Genomic DNA, 19,233 nt, shown 5'->3' with positions numbered 1-19,233 from the left:
AGGTTTCGGCTTGACAGCTGTATCTGTTTCCATCTAACTGGAACTAGCGTGACACTGTCCAGGAATAAGTCCTTCATGTGCCAAGCAGAGATACTGTCGCTCTGTAGACATGAAGCTACAGTAAGTCTAGTGGATGTCATGTTTCTTTCTGACAGTGGTTTACATTAAAAAGAAGAGTTTCTCTTACTACATTAATAATTAGTCACAAATGTATTTTATATTCCAAAACCATGAAGTAATTTCAATTCATAATAAAACTAATTAATACTATGGAATTATTCTATTTTCATAATGTAAGACATAGTGGTAGAGAAATGAGCTAGGTTAAAAGCAATCACCCAAGCCTGGAAGACAGCAAAATGTCTGTTATTCACTGTGTGTATACAGACTAATGTTTGACTTTAGAGAAAACCTATAACAGTTTGCTTGGATTTTAGCCCTTTGGTGTGGTGGTACATCTCATTATACACTGCACCATGCTGTTGCCCACCATGGATCTTCTGGGTCCACATACATCAGGCCTTGAGATTTTGCACTTAAATGACAATTCTGTCAATTCTAGTCGACTTCAACAAAATTTTCAACAAATAAAGACAGCAGCATAAGACTCTACGTTAGATTTGCTTTTCTCTCCCATCCGGAGCATCTTGGGGTTTCTGAGACCAGAAGTCACTGGTAACTTCCTGATGAATTAGGAAGATTTAATGACAAATGGCTCTTTGTTTTACCCAAAATACTGCATATGAAAAATCTCAGATAAAACAAACTTTCCCTGAATTTCAGAGAAAGTCAGTCAAAATCAGACTGAAACACATTTAAGGAAAGCCACACCAAACAAAGCCCCGGTAAGCACTCAGTTTTTCTATTCTGTTCTGTGAGCCATAGCCCAGAAGGTCATTCAGGCTGTACGTAGCAGATGGTCAGAAAAATATCATATGAACCTGTATCTGTCGGCATTTCAAGTAAAATAACTGTGATGCCTGTACAATCATTTTGACTATACTTTGATGAAGAAATACAGGAAAAAGTGATATATTTTCCTAATGTATGTTCTTGGGGTTTTTTGTTTGGTTTTGGTTTGGTTTTTAAAATCCTTTTGTTAAACAGGAACATAGATTTTTCTGATTGGGACCATTTCTGTGCAGTTGTGCAGGTTAAATGTCTGGTTAAATAAATAGATGAGTATGTGTGTCCTTCATACAGCATTCAATCTCTGGTTCAAGTCTATTGATTATAATTAATTCAACAAAATCTTTCTTTCAGTAATAAAGATATTGGTGTTTACAGGGATTGAAAGACTGTGACTATCATAATGGTAGTCTGTATTTAATCCAGTATTTGTTTTTTGTAATTCTTATGCTTTCTTCTTTTTGTCACAGGTTTTTCATTATTCTTATACAGCTTCATATGTGATTTATAACATACACACAAGGTAGGTCACATTGTTTTTTCAATATGATGTCATTGTCAGTGGTTCTATACATAAGGTGATGCCAGTGTGTTCAAGTAAAAATATTTACATTTTTTCAAGGGAAGTTTGGGAGTTAAACCCTCCAGAAGTAGAGGATTCAGTTTTACAGTATGCAGCCTGGGGCGTCCAAGGACAGCAACTGGTAAGCACAGTCATTAAAAATGCTATAGTTTAATAACGTATTTACTCCAGCAAGACTGAAGTGAAAAAAAAAAAAAAAAAAAAAAAAAAAGCCTTAAGGTAAGTTTTGTTGTATATTTCTGCATGATGCTAGCATGATCCTGTTACAGCTTTTAGGGGATCTATTTATTTATTTATTTATTATTAAAAACATGTGAACATTTTTTTCCAGTCTATTCCCAATAAGGAAATTGTACAATTGTTGAAAGAATCACATCCTTAATTGTACAATTATTGAAAGAATGACATCTTCATCTAAATATGCACTCAAGTAATTTTCAGAATAACCATCTTTATGGCTACTACTATGAGAGAAGGAAAGTTGAAGGTGAAGAGAAGTTTTCAAGTGCAAGATCAACAAAAACTGTGGGCAAAAGCAAAAGCTTAACATCCAAAACTGGATGTGATGGATTCAATGAAAAGTGGTGTTTTCATTTCAGTATGAAAATTACTTCCAAGGTCAGTTGTGCTATGAATTCATAATAATAAAAACAGAAATGCTATGTTTCATATATTGTTTTCTGCCAAAAGTTTTACCATTTTTTATGAACATAAATCATCCATGATCTTCATGACCAATCTCAATATGAGAAGAAAAAAATTGTTTTACCCCAGTGATTTTAAACTGACCTGTGTTGGTAGTTGAAGGCAAGAGACTTAAAAAAGCATCAACTCTCTGAATAAGAAATTCAGATAATCCTTGTTACAGTGTTCTAATAAGCTCATGAATGCCTGCAGGCATGATCCCAAAGCCTCTTTGCATGTCTGACTTGTTGATGCAGAGAGGCTGGAAGTTGAATGTCTAGAGAATATACCCCATTGCTTATATCATTCATCAAGATGGTGAGAATGTAAAAAATGTTTCTGGTTAGAATGTATTGCGCTAATCAAGTGGAGGAAGGAAGGAAAAAGTAATTGGAACATGGTTGGTACGTTTTAATAATTAGCCACATCAATTTATTAATAATGATGAGCATGGTGACAGGGTTCACGGTAACAAATACGTAGGTTATTTACCAGGCAGTATTATGGAACGTGGCAACCTATGTAGGTTCTAACAGAAGGGTGATGCATTTGCAAAACTGAACAGAATTAAAAAATATTTTAAATTAAATTGCAGTTCATAAGATTTGTCTGTGCTGTACCTCTGATTAGTAATCTAAAGTACAACTAAAAATACATGCAGGGATTACTCAGAAATGAATTTTTTGTTTTCCTGAGATGTATCTTAAGAACAGGAGTAGACTTACCAATCATAAACTTCAGAAAAATAATATATAAATCAGAATAATGCTATCTTTATCAGTTTTGCCTAGATTGTCATTCTGGAAATAGGTATGAATACTTTCAGATATGGGCACAGGTGGACTCCTATTAAGTCTCAGAACTGCAAAAAAATAGGTGGTCGTTTTAGGTACAACCTTAATCATGCAAATTTGAAAACGTTGGCATAATTCATACTTCAGTGAGGATAACATTACTCATCTTTGTTAATGTCCCTAGTAAATTTGATGTCATGCTTTAAAAATATCTGCTCTGCTGTGGGCTTTATGGTGCCATATGGTCTGCAGAATTAGGAAATAACAACTTTGATTAAAACACAAAATCTTCTGTGCACTCTGAATGATACCAAGTGTCATCGTATAGAAGTACACCTGCAATGATAATATACTGAAGGTCACTTCCATAAGAATTGCTGATAAGAAGGATGTCCTCTTGAAGCTGTTTATGTGGTGAAAGGAGATTTCTAAAGTGACAGAACACCTTGCTACATTACCCTCCCACTTCAGCAGCAAGCCAAAAATGTAGAAGGAACATGAATGAGTGAAGACTGTTGTCAATAATGGTTGTTGCTACTGTCCAAAAGAACAGCTGCCTCTAGAAGAAACAGGACAGTAGAGATCATTCCAGCAGAATAGGTTAGGCAGAGAAAAGATGTGTGACTGAGGACACATTGCCATAATGGTTCTCAGTTACAAAATTTGTCATTAGAACACATGCTTTATCAGTGAGTTTTGAATAAAGATAGTACATGAAGCAATCTGCAGTGAGACTGGGTAAAGAGGAATTCGTAAAGGGAGAGATCTAAAGCATAGTAATCCGTCAGCAGTAGCTATCAATAGCATGTATCTGGGTTCAAAGAAAGATGCAGTCTCACGGTTCCATGTTGCCAAACACATTATGATTGGTTTACCAAAGTCCCTTAAACAATGTTTATGTGTCTTTTCTGTATAAAAAGGAAATAGTAATAATTCATAATAAGTAAAACAAGCAGTGGAATACATACGCTGAACAAAATAATCATAGTGTATTAACCCGAGTAACCTCCAAGAGCCATTCATTACAACTGAAGACCAAGCGGAGAACAAATTAACCTTATAGATAAAAATTTCATCTAGAAAGACCCATGCCCACATACCCTGTGCCATCACATAAACAAAGTATATGTGGATCTCTAAAATGAAGAGGAATTGAACTCTTCCAGGTGCAGTGCAGAAGAGAATAGCAATACTGTAGCCATGACTCATCAGCAAAATTAACACAAGATATGAAACACAAGGCACAGGTATGTCTGACTGAGCCAAAGATCCTAACTTTATGCTGTAACTATTTGGAAGGTCCTGGATTAAATCCAAATGATGGGGGATAACACATAGACTTGGATCAACAATTTTCAATAAATAGGCTATAGTGTAAAATAAGATGTTTCCAATCCTTAGTTCTGCAGAAGACCTAAGTAACAACATAGCCTGCACAGGAATCTTAATCTGAGTTCTTCAAATGAGGGAGAATTGTCAAGAGTTTCAAATAGATAATGTAAGAAGATGAAGAGAAAAAAAATAGAAATGTTTGAGCAGGAAAATTTGTATGAATCCAGGAACTGCTTATTGCACGTAGGAGGGAATGTGACTGCAGTGAAATCAAGTATACAGTAATGCTTTACATCCTTGTGAAAATCATGCATCAGTCTAAGTTGTCTACAGTTATGAATAATTTCTAGGGCTGTCTAATGGGTCAGCAGGCCACATGTGGCTAGTGAAGAACAACAGTTAGGTTTATATGAGATACCAGGTGACTGGGCCCTGATACCATTGTTTTCAAACTACCATGGTGGTTGCAAGTTATTTCAGTTTCTTGCTATTTACCTAGAGTAGAGGATTTTGTAAAGATTAAGAGAAAAGCTCAGAGAAACATCTGCTGTTTGAGTCATGACATTTTGGTGGTGAAATTGAAAATGTTTGCCGTTGGGGAGAAGAAACTTTTATCTAATGAATTAATGTATTTTAAGGTCACATAGCTGTTATTTTTGAGAACTGTTTTCAAGGTCGCACTCTTTAAATTGCTATCTTTTAACTGTGTTAGAACTGTGCCAGATCTAAAATACCATTTCTGTGTGTCTTAGCATGTTAGGGAGCTGTTTATGTATTTGCTATGTATTTCTCATATTTGCTCATATTTGATTAAAATTTTGAAAGAGATCAGTTTATTATCTCTTTGTCGCCTTTATAGAAGCAGCATTAAGTATTTCCAGGGAAAAAAACCAGCACAACAAGATACCTAATTGGTTTCATCAACATTTTTCTGCCTCCAGTTTACTTGATTAGAGACCTCATTGCACGTGTCTGAGAAAGAGATATCCTGTACCTGGTAGGAAGGCTTTACTGAGGAGGAGAATGCTTTGGGGAGTTTTAAAGGGCCTCTGGTGTTGAAATACCCGTTTTTTTATCCACTGTTCTCTCTTCTTTGGTCTTGTCTTCTCCAGTAGTTTGTAGCAAAGGTTTTCATGTTTCTGTGCTGGACCTGGCTTGTATCTGACACAGGGGAGACAGCCCTTTCTGTCTGGATCTGTCTACGGAGATGTATTGCAGTAGAAGCCTGAATATAAAAACTGACCTCTGGGCTCCAGTGTATGCAGAGTTTTCTATTAAAGACATAGTGTTTCTCTACAGTGCTTCTTGCATTATGGATAATTGTTCTGATTAGTTATCGGATGGATTACTTCAAGTAGTGGTGTGAAGTGAAGTGTGGTTAGAAGTTGTTCAGTTTGACATAGCTTTTTCTTAAAAGTTTTACATGAAGCTTCTTCTGCCTGGGTGGTCACATGTCAGTTATTTTGCATGAAATACTTTATTTTCACTTTATTCTATGAACATATATCCATGCAAGTCACTTTGTATTTATAATAGGTATTTTATGTTATTTATTGCATTGAGCTCATTTTTCTTTTGATATATTAAGTGTTTTTGAAGGGAGCTTGGGTTATATATTTGGATGGATCAGCATAAGTAATGATTGATTGACTTACGTATGAATGTCTATACATAAATAAATGCCTATATTAACAAAGCAGAAATCAAGAAAATGGTAAAGCTATCCAGAATACTAAAAAGATCATTGTCTAGAAGCATGATGGCTTTCTCTGTCAAAATTTGATGCCATCAACAAAACATAGCATTATCAAATGGTAGGACTGAAGATGAGCTTTTACTACACTTTAATGTAATTTAGGTCATCATTGTGTAGAATTACCTATTATCCTGTATACACAAAGAACAATTTGTTGACTGTAGCTGAATTGTGGATTCAGGCCACTCTCATCAATTTTTAGAAAATATTTGAAATATTAGGAAACAAGAAATTGCCCTTTTGTTCCAAAAAATGGAACAGGGTACTCACAGATAATAGGGCTTAGCAGCTTAATCCTTTACAAAAAGAATAATTAAAAAAAAAAAAAAAATCCAGTGAAAAAGTACCTCAAAACAAGCATACAAACAGAAACCCAGAAACAAAACAGAACAAAAACTGCTTTGATTGTTATTAATGAACGTACCACTTCAAGACCTCTCTACCCCTCTGCTTTGTGATCAGTCATCTTTATCCTGGTTGTCTTGTTTGGAGGTTCATTTTACCTTCCCCCCCCTCAACACCTGTTGCCCCACAAAAATGCAAGTATCTGTCAGACTGTTGAATTGCTGTATTAACATGACATTTCCTTACAATTGCCTTCTCTTCAAAATTTTAGCTTTTTTCTATGGCTTTCAAAGACTGTCTTAGAAAATGGAAATACCGCAGCAGAAAAGTTCTTTGATGTTATATTATTTGTCAAGTACCCAGATAAGCACTAGACTAATTTTAGTAAATGAGAAATTAGCAGGACTATGCTAGACACATACCTTGCTCAACAGATGCTTTAACAGCCAGTAGTTACTGAAAGCTTCATTTACTATTTGCTCTATCAAGGTTCAAAGTACAACAATTATAAAAATCGGTAACTTATCTTTCTGTAAAATACTTGCCATGTGTTTTCTTTTTGCGTAATTAATGCTGTGGGTACTTGGCACCCCCTCCTGACAAAAACACTTCCATTTGCAAATTAAGAAGAAAAGATCTCTCAGGGTTCATGAGCCAAGTAGAAGCTTAATTAATGCTAATGAAGTAAGTCCTAAATAAATATATTTAATCTGCTGTTTTTATTTTCAAAGTCTTTTGCTCTTTTGACTTGCTGTATTTTTATATGAGTAACTTAAAATCACATATGGAAATGTCAAGGCTTTATTTCATCTTTCCTTTTAATCATGATGCTAATGAGGCAAATGGCAGTAAAACTGAGGAAAATGTCTGCTTGAATTTATTCTGAAAACCAGAAATAAACAAGAACATTTTAATGTGACATTAACCTCAGGTATGATTTCTTTTTTAAAATCTATGAGGGATTCCTTACAGAACTTCTGTACTTCAAAGCATATTTGGAGATCCTTTGTCTTGCTGAGGATGTTTCTATGAGGAAAGGGAAAGTGTATGGTTGAGCATTGCCCACCTAGTTGAGTCTTTAAGGGATTTGACCATAATTCTAGCAAATGCTAAAGTGATGTCTTTCTAAAGGCAGGGAGAAATTAAGGAGGCTACTAAAGCTTTTTTATTTTCTGTTCCAAATGTTTTTATTACATTTCTAGATTCCGGCTGGGAAACTTACTGTGTCAGAGGCTGAAGATTCCAACCAAAAAGTGAAAATATTTACAGAAAAAAGGCACACAAAAAGACTGTTTTAATAGCAACTTTTGACCAGCAGCTAAAGTTAGATTGTATATTATTTTGCAGGACTTACTAGCATACTTGCAAAAGCTTTCTGCTACTTTATTTTTGATACAAGAACTGCTTTTTGTCAGGCTCATGGTGAGCATGGGCAACGTAATATTTTTCTTCACGTAAGAATGTTACCTAAAAGTCTTAGATAAAGCTGTATTCCTCCTAAGCTCCTGCTACACATTGGATTTCCTCTTGGTTTTCTCAAACTAGCATTGTAAAATGTAAATGTTTTTTTGCCTTTCCATCTAAATAATTCAATTCAAACTATTCTTCAAAGAAAAAAGGAAATTATTAGTTTCTCTGAAGGTATTCTACTGAACTAATTTCCATTTTCAATTATTAATTTCTAGGTGCCCCCTCCACTTAAATATAGATGAAATTGGAGGAGAAGATAAGCATTAAATGCATGTTCTCTAGTTTCAAAAGTGATACTCAATATGAAAGCAGTTTTTTCCATCTCAGAAAAAAGTAATGGAGAATGCAGTTAGAAAACACAGGCAGTTTTGGAAAACAGGGAAAAATACATTTTTACATATCAAGGTTGGAGATATTCAGTAAAAGTTTTGTGAGCTCTAGAGAGCAGGAACATTTATAAATGGAAGCAAGGCTAAGTTGAGCATAAAAGAAGTTGCTTCATCATTTTGCTTACTGAAATGCAATGAATGTGTCCTGGTATCAAAGGTAACTTAAAAATATTAACTATTAAGGATTAGATATTGCTAGCCCTTTGTAAGAATAGCTACTTCGCTGTATCTGAAAGATGTGAAGAAATAATGAGAAAATTATATGTTTTATAGATGCATTATTCCTCCACTACTGTTTTTCATGTGGAACAATAAAAGGCCCAGCAGCTTTATAGTGAATAAATTGAGAGGGGAGATAAAAGATGTTTCCTTTCCCCTCATTCTATTATCATGATTTTCATTCTATTACCACTGCTCTAGCATGCAGCTAATATTTGAATCAGTATGTAAGCTGTGCACACAGGTAGTGCACTTTCCTATCCAGTTCATATCAATAACTCTTTTGTAAACAATATATTGGAAATTTGACATATCATTGTGCTAGAAAGCAAATAATTTTTTCACATAGAAATTTGTGTGTGTGTGTGTATATATGTATTTACACACAGTCCCACAAAGACACATGCAAAAAAGCATAGACACACGTTTGATAAGAGCAATCATCAGGACTTTTCTGTGCAGCAGCCTGCAGGGAGCAGTGAAAATAACAATACACGCCTCTCATCTACAGTATCATGTTGTTCAACATGTGTATGTGTAACAAAGCATATCTGAATATTCACACTTCCGTCTGTTAGCTAATACTAACTGCAAGTCCAATGGCTCATAAAATAGGACTGCTGTGCTTTGTGTGTGAAAATTGCATAGCTTTATGTAATGCAGAAACAAGAAAATTATACTTCAGAAGTCTAAAATTCTTTAGAAATAGCCACCCATAAAAACTAAATACACAGTCAATGAGAAGAGAGGTCAAAGTCTGATTGAACCTTTTGCTAAATCAGAGTTGGGAAAGATTAGGTAACAAGTTTTATTATGGACTCTATTTTCATATAACTCCAAAATCCTGCCCCAAAACATTGCAGGCTTAGCTATGTCCATGGATCATATAATCACTTAGTCACTTCATATTTGATATTAAAAAAAAAAAAGATATGATATACCACAGGATGGGGTGGAAAATTTGCCTGTACTCATCTTTTGGTAAAGTAATGTAATGTAAATGTCAGTTCTGTCTATGAGATAAGAAAAACAGATATATTCTATTCTCTATTACCTCCTTACCACCTAGGGAAGAGGAAGGGGAAAATTTGCTATGGTAAGGCACCAAAATGTCAAAACAGAAGAGTCTGAAGAACTGACATTTCTAGTGCCTTTGTAGTTCAGGTTCTAAGACAGAGCTTGTTTTAGCCAATGGTAAACACAAATTTTATTTACCTTTTGTAAAATTTTTGCAAAAGACTTCTGAGTCTCTGCGATGGTACCAGTGCCTACAGAGTTCAGCTAGGAACAAGCTAAAGGGATAAAACCAACTTGGCAGCAGAACCCCCTGGACTCTTGCTGTGTGGCAAAGTTCCTCTGGCTCTTCTATTGATAGGTTCTGTTTGCTGTATGTTAACATTTATTTTCTCATTTGGCACATAGCGTCCATCAAAGATATAGACAGGTTTCTGTCAGTGGAAGTGACAGTGACTCCCTTCTTCAGCAGGGTTGAACCTTCTTTTCCCTTTTTCTTTTTCAGTTGTTCCAGTGGTCAAAATAGGACACCCTGGCCCAGTTTAGATGAATGGGCTCTTTATATCAGTCAACCAGGATTTTACCCATTGCATATGGATGAAGATAGAGTACATGGTCCTAGTTATTTAAAAAAAAAACAACCTAAAAGCTGTATATGCTTCATGGATGATGATGTCATGACTCCCTGTTGAATCTCTATCAGCAAGACAGCTGTGGTGAGGAGAAAAAAAAAACAGATTATGACCACACAACTTTGGGCATGTTCAACACTCTTGTAGGCTCTTTCTCTCTATTTTAGCCAAGTCCTTCTTGAAAAAGAGACATTAAATTCCGTCATCACCAACCCGTAAATGTCCTTGCATATTTTTTTTCCTTACAGTGGGGTTACGAGTTCCCCACCGTGTTTGTGCTGAAGGATCAGAGCAGATTAAACTCCTGCCACACTGTGTTAAAGTGACTTAGGCTTTCATGTTGACTCAGCCTGAGCCAGACAGTGAAATACAGAGGACTGCTTGCAGATGTGTAATTGTGGTGAGTGTATATTCACTGACAGCTTCAAGGCCAGGACAGCCCTGGAGAATAAGGATTAAAAAGTCTGGTATACTGTTGATTTGTAAGACAAAACGTAGCATTGATTGGCAGGGAGGAAAGAAGGCTGAAGGACCCAGCAATCAGCCAGTGCTCAAAACTCTCAATTTTGTGGAGACAAACTGGTATTAGAAAGGTCAGTTTTAAGCTGGTGGAAACAGCATTAATGAGGAAAACAGAAACCTGTGCAGATCAAAGTATTTATCACTTTAGTTGGGGGCTGGGGTGTGGTGAAGAACTAATACACTGATAGTATTCATGTGCTCATATAAACATGTTATATATATGAACAGGGCTTGATCAATAGGGACTAATAGGTATTGGTCATATAAATAGTATTGCAGAACACTACACATTTTTACTTCACCTTTTACGGCAGGTGCCAGTGCATTTACAGAAATAGGAGAGAGAAGTTTTGTGTGGAAAGCAAGCAAACAGTTATTTTCAAGTGTTGCTTCACAGACTCTGAACTGTCTCGAACAGAAATGCTATTATGAGAGTTAGTCAGAATTTTCTCATTCCTATTTGTCTCATTCCTAATGAGATATTTTAAGACAAACGGTCTTTCTTGCATTGAATGCCTGATCTGTGTGAAGTAGTAAATGGCCGTGAAGTCTGTACAGGTAGATGTCATCCACTGCAAGACAACTGGCAACTTGAACACTGTGCACAGTGGGGAGACGAAGGCACACGTACCATACGACAAGATAGGCTGGGTCAGCAATAGTAACTGAAAGGATAAAGCTTTTTGTTAAACCCTGCTTGGGTTTCTTATGTAGAAGATGCTGAGAGGCATCCCGTTCTACTTCAGCATTTGAATAATGTACAAAGTTCTCAAAGATTGTCTACCACTGTAAGAATAGTAGAAAATGCAAGTACGACTTTACAGCGCAGCATTCTCAATTTTGTCTTTTTTGACTTTGGTGCTTGCTGTTAGAATGCTACTTTCTTACATTTTGTCAAAACAGAGAAAATTCCTCCTCTGACACCCAGTCCACACAGTTATCTTGGATATTTTCCCATCTCCCAACATTGCCTTTTTTCTTCCGGAGTAACTAGGTTGAAGATTTTTCATTTTAGCTTCTGTTACGGGTTGATCAGTCTGGGCATAATTGAATGCTTGATATCAGTGTGAGATGAGCCTTCGAAATACCAGAGATCATTTTAAAAGATTTTATGGTAAGGGCAGATTATGGTTGTATTATAAGTCTGTAGGAGCAACCCAGGCATGTAAGAGTGACATTTCTGTCCACGCTCTTCCATGCTGGTTCATTAGTCAGAAGCTATCAGTAAATGCAAGGAACAAGGAGTGTGAGTTCCTGAGCAGACACTGTTTATAGATAAGTCTGTTATACACATTGCTTACACAGATGAAGATCAAAGGGCTGAGCAGTCCAATCCCTCAAAGACATTTTGCACAGTGCTGCAGCCAGCGTAGTTCTTCAGCCAGCTCCACGGGGAGGAAGCAGTAGATCCAGACGATGAGCTTGGGGGCAAGGCAGTCTTACTGTGATCTTCTGTGCAATCACAAAGATTTATAAGTAGCTTTTCGCGTAGGTCATAGTTCAGATATTGTATGTGATTTTGTTTATGTCATATACAGCACAATGTTTGCACTCATGAGTAAGTTATCATGGGATGAGGCAGGGTGTGAATTTAGTGAACGTCATGATCCAATATCATTGGAAAGGAAACGTAATTAGTGTGTGTCTAAACAAAAGAGGGCAATGCTTCCTCACTTTTATTGGAAATCAAGGACATAAACATCATGGATTTGCTGATACTCTGTGAGTTCATGGCCTGGTTTATTTCATGGCATTAGTAACTTATAGCTGCATTATGAGTGCATCCTCGCTATTGTTTACAGTAGATTTATAAACTATCTAAATAGCAATTAAATATAATAGCCTTGTAGATTGTTTGCAGTTGTTCAGAAACGATTGTGCTAACACATTACTGTGATGCAGTGGCATTAATCTAGACAGCAGAAAAGTGGTGCTTCAGTGTTCTGTTGTTCATGCTGTGTCTGGCAGTTTGATGACTGCAAAAATAGAATTAACATATTGTAACTGACAAAAAAAAAAAAGGTGGTATATGACATTGGGATGTATGTGCTTTGAGGTCTCCATGTTTCAGACTGATCAACAGCTACTTCCTCTCTGCCTTAATTACAACATAATCAAAAGGTTTGAAAGCTTCCTCTGAGAAAATTCCTATCTAGGTCAATCACATCCTTTAGAAAATAGGACCTTTAAGAGTGAATATATTTATTATTGCTTACAATTATAATAATTTTGTTACTATGTATTATTTGTTTTCTGCCTCATTTGCAATGTGTCTGATGATTTGGAAACATAGATCATGTAAGGGTAGATTTTTGTCTACTGCCATGCTTTGCTGGTAGTACCTGCTGTGCCCAGTATCTGCATAATTTAGTGGTCTGTGGTACACATGGAACTATGGGGTAAGAGCTGGAGCAAGACTGAGCTGAACAGCTCTAAAAATTTTATGCCAGTATAGATTGACCTGCAAAAGAAAAAAATCTGCAGAGAGGAGATCAGAGCCATTCTGTACTACTGGAGACTTGGAAAGCAACTGTATTGCAAACTGTATCAGACATTTTAGCCTGCAATCCCTGTCCATGGGAGCTCACGATCTAAACAGAGCACAGATACAATGTAGAGGAAATGGATATAACATAAAGATGCTTTGCAATACAATTCCATAAAACTTTCCTTGAAATTGTCATCCTGCAAGATACATGATCTGGAAAGAAAATCTGTAAGATGTGAACAAAAAAAACATTTTGGAAAAAGTCTGTGTAATTGTAACTGACAAAGTCACTAATGAATACTCTAGCCATCCAAAATTCACACTTATAAAAGTTTTATAAGCCACTTGCCTGTATTTTATATTACCCAAAATATAGTAATTCTCTTTGGTTCTGGAGATCGCTGCAGGACCTGTAAGAAAGACATCAGCAGAATAATCAGTTGCACCAGTGAAATGCATTATAACTGTTCTGGGTAATAGTTTGCCACCTTGCATTTTACTTGCCTCTCAATGTGTGAGTGTCCCAGTTCATTACCATGGAGCTTCTTCTGCAGCTTATTACCGTGGGCAAGAATGGCAGATACTGACCCTTTATCTTGCTACTTTTCCAACGTGTGCAAAGTACCCCCTAGAAATTTGTTTTGTCTATGTGGTTTTGTATACAGTGGATCTCAGTTTCACATGTATGGAACAATAAATCAACACCTAACTTGGAAACACCAATGTGTAGAGCATTGTCACAGGAAGATTGGTGGTGTACCCATCATCCTTAACATGCGTGCAGCCCATGAGACCCCTGTGCCAGCACTTTATTCAGTAGAGTTATGTTGAAGACGGGTATTGAGTCTCAAGCTGTAGGTAGAAACAAGCCAAATGGCATTACAACGCCAGTTCATCACAGAACGCAGCCACCTCTTTCCTGCAACCACATAGAGACCTGAAGGATTTCTGTGGCTCACTGCAGCATGTGCCCTGTGGCTCTTGGCCATAGGTGAGCTTTGATACAGACCAGGAGGTTTGGATTGCCATCAGGAACTTCTAACTGGGTATATAAACAACTGTTCCTGTATAACGCTATATGTCCAGTTCTTCTGGGTGATGAGAGAAAGCATTTTCTTCCCAAAATGAGCATTATTTTTTTTCTGTGAGAGGGAAAATGAAAACAGCAGTTATACTGTTGTTGCATTGATGCACAAACCACATAATCTTAAGTACACCTTGTTCTTCAGTGGAAAGCTGCTTCAAGTAAATCAGATTTGGCAAAGGAAAAGGGCAGAAGGGGGTACTCCTCTTCTGTAGCAGTGGGTATAATAATGGTCTGGTGATCTCAATTTAAGCCTGCAAGTCCCAGGGGTATAGTAAGTGAAATCATAGATGACAAGAAAATGTTTGTTCAGTTTGGACTTGAAGAAGAGAACAGACATTACGCTGTGACTATGAATAATGTAATCAGTGGCTCTATTAGAAAAAAATGTGTCTATCAGAGCTTTGGAGGGTGCTGAACAGTGGTGGAGAAGATGCCAAGCCAGGTATTTATTTGTAATGGTAATGCATTGACAAATATTGTGGCTGATTTGCAATATTTTTTAAATTGGTGAAAACTAATTGTAACTTTCTGAAGTGGAGCTATTTGTATAATTTTTCAGATCTGTGAACCAGAAAGTGGTAACAAATATGTGAAGTACTTAAATGAAAACCAGACTTGTTACGTTGACGGCAAGCGTTGAAAAACCGCAACCAAATGTTTTCCGTGTGCATGCAGGGGTTTGATTTTAATTTCTTCCTGTAATCCAAAGTTAGTTCCAATATTATTTACAAATCAAAGTAAGTGCATAGATATCTGCATTTTCCATAATTGTGGTGAAAACAGCAGGAATTAAACCACTTTTTTTTTTTTTTTTAAAAATCACTCAAAAATAATTTTAAGATTAATTTTCATTTATGATACCACTTATTTGTTTATTTAAGATCACTTGTTGTGGTGGGTTGACCCTGGCTGGATGCCAGGTGCCCACCAAAGCCATTCTATCACTCCCCCTCCTCAGCTGGACAGGGGAGAGAAAATATAACAAAGAGCTTGTGGGTCTAGATAAGGACAGGAGAGATCACTCACCAATTACTGTCACGGGCTAAACAGACTCAGCTTGGGGAAAATTAACTCAATTTATTACAAATCAACCAGAGTAGGGTAATGAGAAATAAAACCAAATCTCAAAACACCTTCCCTCCACCCCTCCCTTCTTCCCAGGTACAACTTCACTCCCAAATTCTCTACCTACCCCCCCCAGCGGCACAGGGGGACGGGGAATGGGGTTTATGGTCAGTTCATCACACGTTATTTTCTGCCGCTTCATCCTCCTCAGGGGCAGGACTCCTCACACTCTTCCCCTGCTCCAGCGTGGGGTCCCTCCCACGGGAGACAGTCCTCCATGAACTTCTCCAGCGTGGGTCCCTCCACTGGGCTGCAGTCCTTCAGGCACAGACTGCTCCAGTGTGGGTCCCCCACGGGGTCACAAGTCCTGTCAGCAAACCTGCTCCGTGGGCTCCTCTCCCCACGGGTCCGCAGGTCCTGCCAGGAGCCTGCTCCAGCGTGGGCTTCCCACGGGGTCACAGCCTCCTTCGGGCATCCCCCTGCTCCGGCGTGGGGTCCTCTCTCCCCGGGCTGCAGGTGGAGATCTGCTCCCCCGTGGACCTCCCTGTGCTGCAGGGGGACAGCCTGCCTCACCATGGTCTTCCCCACGGGCTGCAGGGGAATCTCTGCTCCGGCGCCTGGAGCACCTCCTCCCCTCCTTCTGCACTGACCTGGGGGTCTGCAGGGCTGGTTCTCTTACGTGTTCTCACTCCTCTCTCCGGCTGCCGTTTCTGTCTGTTCCAACTTTTTTTTTTGCTTCTTAAATATGTTGTCACAGAGGCGTTACCACTATCGCTGATTGGCTCGGCCTTGGCCGGCGCTGGGTCCGTCTCTAGAGCCGGCTGGTATTGGCTCTCTCATCGGACACAGGGGAAGCTTCCAGCAGCTTCTTACAGAAGCCACCCCTGTAAACCCCCCCCCCGCTACCAAAACCTTGCCACACAAAACCAATACACTTGTTTGTACTGAACTTTGCATATGGAGCAGCATGTTGTTCAAGAAGCAAAGAACATCGACTCTTTGGATATACATAATATGTATGTATGCATACATATTATCATGTAGTATAAATACCACCAAGAAAGTTTTGATCAGTCTATTTAGCTTCAAGCTAATTTTTCCTCATAACATTTATGTGTGAGGGCTCTGTGCCAGTATCTTCGACTCTAGGTTTTAACTGCTAGTTAACTGCTGGTTTAACTGGCTATATGAAAGCTATTTAGACTGTACTTACATGTTGCACTCCTTTAGCTGTGGTCTAGGTAGCATAACAAGTTATTCTCATTCATAGGGACATGGTTTAGTGGTAGACATGGCAGTGTTAGGTTAACGGTTGGACTTGATGATCTTAAGGGTCTTTTCCAACCTAAGTGATTCTATGATTCTATTCTACGATTCCGCCACTGCTGTGTGTTTTGTTCCACCCCATGCTCCAACGTGAACTTGACTAGGAGAAATACAGCTGCTGTGCACGTCGTGGGATCTTCTTTCTCTTCACAGTATGAGGTTAAACTGCAAAACAGTGCTGTGCCAACTTAGTATTGTACCTGAAACTGGAGAAGTCATGATTTGATCTCTGAAGAGCAAAGTACAAAATTGGCTGAGTGACTAAGAAAGTATTCTTTATTTGACTTGATTCTGTCTAATATATAGCTGATCTTATTTGTATTAACAGTTGTTAGCAAGAAAACATACTTCATCTGGAAATTTTAGTTACTGATCTAACTAAGGGCAGTTGGATTTGGCCCTGGTTAATGTATGGTAAGACAGGAGACACAACAAATGGTAAGAGGCGAGCCCAGATGGAAAAACATCTTGAAGCTTTTGAAGAATTAATTATCCAACTAATTAGCTGGCAGTCTCACAAGAAGAAAGGATGGAATTTTGCCGTATGCTTAGGAAATGAAGAAATCTGATAGTTCCTATGCTGAGATGTAGCTATCAGCCATGGTGATGGTGGAGACAGCTGGTTAGCCAGTCTATCTATGTGGGTGCACAGAACGACACTTGTTTCTGCATCAGTAAAAATACTTACCCCTCTGCATAGAGCAAAAAGTGCAGTTACGTGGTCTGTTACATAGAACGTTGGGCTCTGAAGACACATGTCCTAGTCCAAAGAGTGGAGAACGGTGTGTTCTCGCCAAGGTCACACAGGAATATAGCCAGAGATGAGCTGCCTGAAGGTGCTTTAGGTCGGCATCTGTAGCACTGTCATTAGCAACTGGCAGAGTTCAGCAGTGGAAGCATTTCCTGAATGCCTGAAGGTCTCCTTCTGGGCATAATCAGAAATTCCTCTGTGTTGTCGTAGCTCATATTCCCTATGTGAAACGTGAGGAAGACTGTCGTGTTCTCTGGGGTATTAAGAGGGAGCGCTGAAGTTGTTCCAGGCTGGAATAGTTAGCTGCTCAGTAGCTTCAGAGTTTGGTTGGCATCTTCCGTGAACTAGGGGTTTGTCCTGATGAATCCATGTAATGACAAACCATGCCATTAGTCACACTCCACCATTTCTTTCCTTCAAGGCAAGATGCTGGATTCTGGGTATTACCTTTTCATCTTGAAAAGTTAATTTCAGGAGCTGTTAAAACTTATGTAAGGGTAAATCGTGGCCCACCGAGACTTGCAGTTTACATGACATATTTCTATTATCATTGATGGCAAAATGTAGTTCTGATGATGGTATCAATCAGGAAGTCAAACAAATCTGCTATGCTCAAACTCTGGAGGATTCATTAGAAAGATTCACTCATTAAGTTAGGAAAATAAGTCCCTGGTATATTAACCATTATGGGATAGGTGTCCAAGTTTTCCCTATGATAAATATCAAGACAATTTTAAAGGCTGTGCTAACTAACTTTCTTCTGTTTTATTTGTTAGCTGTTAGTGACTTCTGCTATCATTTCACATCAGGTAATGTGGAAATATTAGACTGGGATCTGCACACTTGTGCCTTATAGGGCGGCTGTACCTTCTCATGGCTTTTAAACGGTGGCCACACTAAGCTAAGAAGCGTGACACAGGCCAGCAAGTACCAGGTTGTGGTACAGAGTGGGGAGACATACCTTCAGCTTGGGTGAAGCATGACATGAGTGAGTAATGTTGCTTCTAGACCCAAGATGGTTCCATGTCGTATTGGGGAACAGCAATGGCAATACGTTATACCTATACGGTTAGCGTTTGTATAATCTGTTTTAAGAACTTGTCGCATGGTAAACTAACTTACCATATTCATATAAAAATAAGTTTATCCATGTGTAAGTTAGAGAAAGGACTAAGGATAGATTGTTAAGTCTCCCTCCTTAACATCAGCTTTGAAAGAAATTTGCCTCTCTCAGTTTGGCAGCTTTTCTCTGAAAGTGAAACTGATGGCTGCTTCCAGGGAAGGAGATAGGTTTTGTCAGCAAGGGCTGCAGCTCTGTTTCTCTTCCACCTGAAGAAAACTGGGCTTCTGGATATAAGTACAAGTCTGAACTTCGGTGTCTGGATGAATTTCTAGGGCACGTGCAAATATCCGATAGTGGCTCTGTCTCAACTGCCGGGGCTAGCCAGCTGCTGGCAGCCTCTGGTAGAGAAGCCGCCCCTGCTTTGGTAGCGAGCTCAAAGCCCTGCTCGGCGCACACTCGCTGCTTCTGTGCACGGTAAGCGATCGCGTGGTGACCTCCACGCAGCTCCAGGCAAACTGCTGCTGCTGCCCAACTGGTGAGTAAAAAGCTTGAACTGTTGCCGATACGCTACCCTGCAATCAGAGGAGTGATTGAGTGGGGATATGCCCATGCAGAAGGCTTCAGTGGAGCACCTAAAGGGAAAAAGTGGAGTATTTTTCTGTAATTTAGTGGCTTTTCTCTGCCTGTAGTGTTTGAAATGATTAAAGACACACAGGGGGCCTCTCCAGCTCTTGGCACTGGGTTTGCCGTTCAGCTGTGGGATTAGATGTCTCTATGTTTTCACAGCTGTCTGCCATCTGGATC

The 19,233-nt window shown here is 38.5% G+C and overlaps 1 protein-coding gene across 2 annotated transcripts in view; it reads left to right on the top strand.

The window, feature by feature from the left end:
- Window positions 1-19,233, top strand: part of DPP10 (dipeptidyl peptidase like 10) — a 565,422-nt gene that overhangs the window by 483,504 nt on the left and 62,685 nt on the right. For both annotated transcript variants that reach the window (XM_030018079.2, XM_030018078.2), the window contains exons 6-7: window positions 1,380-1,432; window positions 1,532-1,613. In XM_030018079.2, the coding sequence (XP_029873939.1) occupies window positions 1,380-1,432; window positions 1,532-1,613 (135 nt within the window). The remainder of the gene's footprint in view (window positions 1-1,379; window positions 1,433-1,531; window positions 1,614-19,233) is intronic.

The sequence above is a fragment of the Aquila chrysaetos genome, chromosome 6 (assembly GCF_900496995.4).
Source record: "Aquila chrysaetos chrysaetos chromosome 6, bAquChr1.4, whole genome shotgun sequence".
NCBI lineage: Eukaryota > Metazoa > Chordata > Aves > Accipitriformes > Accipitridae > Aquila > Aquila chrysaetos.
Note: the sequence above shows the minus strand (reverse complement) of the source record. Positions and strands in the feature narration are given on the sequence as shown.